This window comes from Arachis ipaensis, chromosome B04 (genome assembly GCF_000816755.2).
Source record: "Arachis ipaensis cultivar K30076 chromosome B04, Araip1.1, whole genome shotgun sequence".
In the NCBI taxonomy this organism is placed as follows: Eukaryota; Viridiplantae; Streptophyta; class Magnoliopsida; order Fabales; family Fabaceae; genus Arachis; species Arachis ipaensis.
In genome coordinates this window covers 131,692,990-131,696,903 of record NC_029788.2, presented here as the reverse complement: position 1 = coordinate 131,696,903, position 3,914 = coordinate 131,692,990, and the positions used below count along the sequence as shown (strand labels likewise).

Genomic DNA, 3,914 nt, shown 5'->3' with positions numbered 1-3,914 from the left:
GAGTGATGAGTGATTTTGGACGCTATGTACTGAATAAAGTTAAGGTTTATGTTATGCAACAATGTCATTTTGAATTTTGAATTGAGATCCTTGAGCTTCATAGCTACTTCTACCTTCACACCACTTACATACTCGTTCTTCCACTGAAATCAGTGAGTTATTTCAAGCAAATATTCATTTACCGAAACAAGAATTTTGATTGAACTAAGTTTATTCTTCGATTGCATCACCTTAGTTTTAATTTGAGAAGAGAAATGAAATTATAAAAATGCGTTTGGTTTGCATTTTTTTTTTTTTCAGTATTTTCTATTTTTTAGATTTTTTAAAAGAAAAAGTGACATAAAGTAAAAACAGAAAATAAGATTTTATTGTCACTATTTTTATTTCTTTTTTTACAAAATTCAAAACATAAAAAATATTAAAAATAAAAAACATAAATCAAACATATCCTAACTTTTTCTATATATGAAAAGTGAATACACAACCAAGAATGGCTTTGCCATTGAGGCAAGGATTCAAGATTTGAGGAGAGGATCTTGTTTCTTTCATTTTACATATTCAAGATTTATGATTCCACTAGCTTCTGATGTGAGGAACTTCTTTGAAATTCCATTTCCGGTTATGTGACTCATCAAATAATCGTTTTCTTTAATTGTTGATTCAATTTGATCTTTTTATTGCAACAAATTATTTTTATCGAACTTCATTGAAATTGGAATTGCTGTAAATGTTACAAAAGCTATGGTTAGAGATCAAGTTATGATACCATGAAAAATATTAGACTTGAGTCTGACAGAGAGAATAGCAAAAAAATGACTTGTAAAACTCTAACTAATTTCATTAACTAATAATAACAACTTAACTAAATTGAGCTGACTAAGCATAGCTAACTAACTTCTAGAATCATTCTCTGATTTTACATGCTAAATAATATACTACCAAAGTAATTCTTTGTCTTTAAAAAGATGAATGCTAGATAGTTCGTTTATAATAATCCGATGCTAACTTATTGAAAATGATGGTATACGAAACTAGCTAGCATCAAGAGATTCTAGTTAGGTCGTCAAAATAGCTTAAATTCGTCAAACTAACAAGTTTATTCATTTAAACAGAAATTTTTATTTTTAAAACTTAGTCTATTTAAATTTTAGATTTAATGGTTTCATCCCGATTAATCCAAAAAATAACTAGTTAAACTAAGTAGTTCATTTAACAAAATAAAATAAAATAAACTAGCCTACAAAATAAACAGTCGACTCATTTAATTTTTTTTCATTTTCTACAAATAATTTTTTTTTTATTCAATCCAAAAATCTGACCTGGCTCACTAACAAATTTTGTTTAAAATTCTTGGTAAGAAAATGATATTGTTTGTTAAAAAAAATTAGCTTAAAATTTTTTAACTAATTTTTTAGAAAATAAACCAATCAATCCGTTTAACCCATTAGATAAGGCACAAATGCTTTGGACTTAAAAAATTAAAACTCAAATAATAAAAAATAAACAGACTAACTCGTATAATTCACAAATTTAAAAAGGGGATACTCCCATAAAAACACGTAAAATGTCTTTTTGTAAAGACGTTTACGTGTCACATTATTGTTGGATGTATTAATGAACTGGTTATTTTTAAATTTTTTAACAAATTTGAATAAAACCGATATTTTTATTGCAATAACAATAAATTTAATTTTTTTAAATTTATTATTGTTACTATAATAAATTAATTTTTTTTAATTTATTAAAAAATAAATTATTAACCAGTTTAATAAAACACATATAAACGTCTTAAAAAAAAGATTTTAATTGTGTTTATTAAAGTGGTTCCTATTTAAAAAAGCCAAACCTAAATTGATGAAGTTGGACCGTTTGACCGCTCTAATTCTATTGCCTTGGTTTCTCGGTAAATGTGTGTATTTGCCTTGTATGCTTGTGTTTATAGTTTAATTTCAACTAGTTTCTGCCTTATATAATATATATTGTTAAGGACGACATCATTATATTTTTTAATTTTTCTTTAGAATATCAAGTGTTACTAATTAATTATTGAAACATATTAAAATTAAAAAGTGATCAATTTGCTATTATTTAAAAGAATATTAAATTCCAATTTTTCTTTCTTAGTTTAATTAAAAAATAATATATTTGACATAATTTTTTAAAAAAAAAATTACATTAATAAAAAAAGATATATTAAAGAATATTAAAGACCAAGCTTTTTGTGTGGCGAGCTATTCATGAAGGTATCCCTGTGAACCAGCGGTTTCCGAGTAGATTTCCCAATTTCTCTGCCAATTGCCCTAGATGCAGAATAGAACCAGAATCAATTGTTCATAGCTTAATAAATTGCCCCCAATCACTTAAAGTATGGCAGGAACTTAATTTAATGAACTCACCTTCCTTGGAGTTAAGTCTCTACCGATGGTGCCAAGAAATTGTTGGGTGAAGAACGCGGTTACAGAGTTCTTTGAAGCTCACCCATAATGTTTCTTCTTCCCGTTCCTTTTTTTATCTCTTTCTTTCTATGTTGTAATAAGGTTGGTACTTATCACTTCTTTTATTAGTTGTCCAAATTGGACCTATTATTTCTGATATGTAATCTATACCTCGGCCACCCATAAAAGTCGAAACAAAAACAATAAGGTCGGGCCCGCATATTTAAAGATAAGAAATGTGTTCAACAAAATCTGATCTCCCAAAAAGGAACACAATAACCAACCTACAACTTTGGATTTATCCGCAACAAACGAGTGAAGCAGCATCTATAAAGCCGAGTACATATCTTCAGCTAAGGATCAGGTTTTAGTTTCAGTGTTATATTCGCTTGATATACTCACTAAAACTCTTTATTAACTTGAGCGTGAGAATATCTTTTGCAGGTATTTCTGTTGCGGTGTTCAGTCCTAACCGACGTATAATTCTTCCTCTCTGACGACACCCTGCTTGAAATCGCTATAGCTTGGCCACCCCCAGTGCACGGACAAATCAATTTCCCTTTGGAGATCAATAAAATTTTTTTAGATTTTTTTTCGTTTTATACTTAAAATTTTTTTAGAATTTAAGATTAAATTCTAGACTTTTCAATCATAAAACCTTTGATATCATCATAACATAAAATAATCCTTTCTTTTTAATTTTTGATTAAGAATATCCGAGTTCATCATTATAACTATCATCGTCATCATGGCATCATTTTCATTATTCATTAGTGGCCGTGAAGCAGATGAGATCTTTGAAGGTCAAGTTCACTTGTATAAACACCTTTTTGCCTTCTTTGACTCTCTTTGCCTTAAGTGGTGTGTTGACCAAAGCATACCAAACATAATCCACAGCCATGGTCAACCTATGACTCTTCATAAGTTGGTGTCAACTTTGAAAGTTCCACTGGCTAAGGTAAGTGGTGTGCACCGTTTAATGCGTTATCTTGCACACAATGGATTCTTTGACATGGTAAAAATTAACCAAGATGAAGAAGAAAAGGAAGCATATGCTCTTACTTATGTCTCAAAGCTCCTTGTTAGAGGTAGTGATTATTGTTTAGCTCCAATGGTTGACCTTATGCTTGACCCTACTTTCTCAAGTTCATACCAACAACTTGGGAAGTGGATTCATGATGAGGGAAATCAAACACCATTTGCCGTCGCCATGGGAACAGGTATGAAATATTTCTTTCCGTTTTGAATAAATGTCTATTTTTAAGTTCCATTTTTGGTCTTAATAAATAACATAATAAGATAAAAAAAACGATAATAATTTGTTAATTATTGAACCGGTCTAATTTTTTAGTTGTTAACTAATTTAAAATAATAAAATTGTTCATATATAAATATATTATCTTATTATATTCAATTTAATTTTTTAGTTGTTAACTAATTTAAAGTAATAAAATTTTTCATATATAAATATATTATCTT

At 28.4% G+C, this 3,914-nt stretch overlaps 1 protein-coding gene and 1 long non-coding RNA gene across 2 annotated transcripts in view; one reads left to right on the top strand and one right to left on the bottom strand.

Moving 5' to 3' along the window:
* LOC110271384 overlaps window positions 1-902 on the bottom strand; it is a 19,644-nt gene extending 18,742 nt beyond the window's left edge. Inside the window, exon 1 of the long non-coding RNA XR_002362076.1 lies at window positions 878-902. This is a non-coding gene — a long non-coding RNA (uncharacterized LOC110271384). The remainder of the gene's footprint in view (window positions 1-877) is intronic.
* Window positions 3,121-3,914, top strand: part of LOC107635608 (isoflavone 7-O-methyltransferase-like) — a 2,448-nt gene continuing 1,654 nt past the window's right edge. The window contains exon 1 of the mRNA XM_016339123.2: window positions 3,121-3,655. Within this exon, the coding sequence (XP_016194609.1) occupies window positions 3,184-3,655 (472 nt within the window). The 5' untranslated portion in view covers window positions 3,121-3,183. The remainder of the gene's footprint in view (window positions 3,656-3,914) is intronic.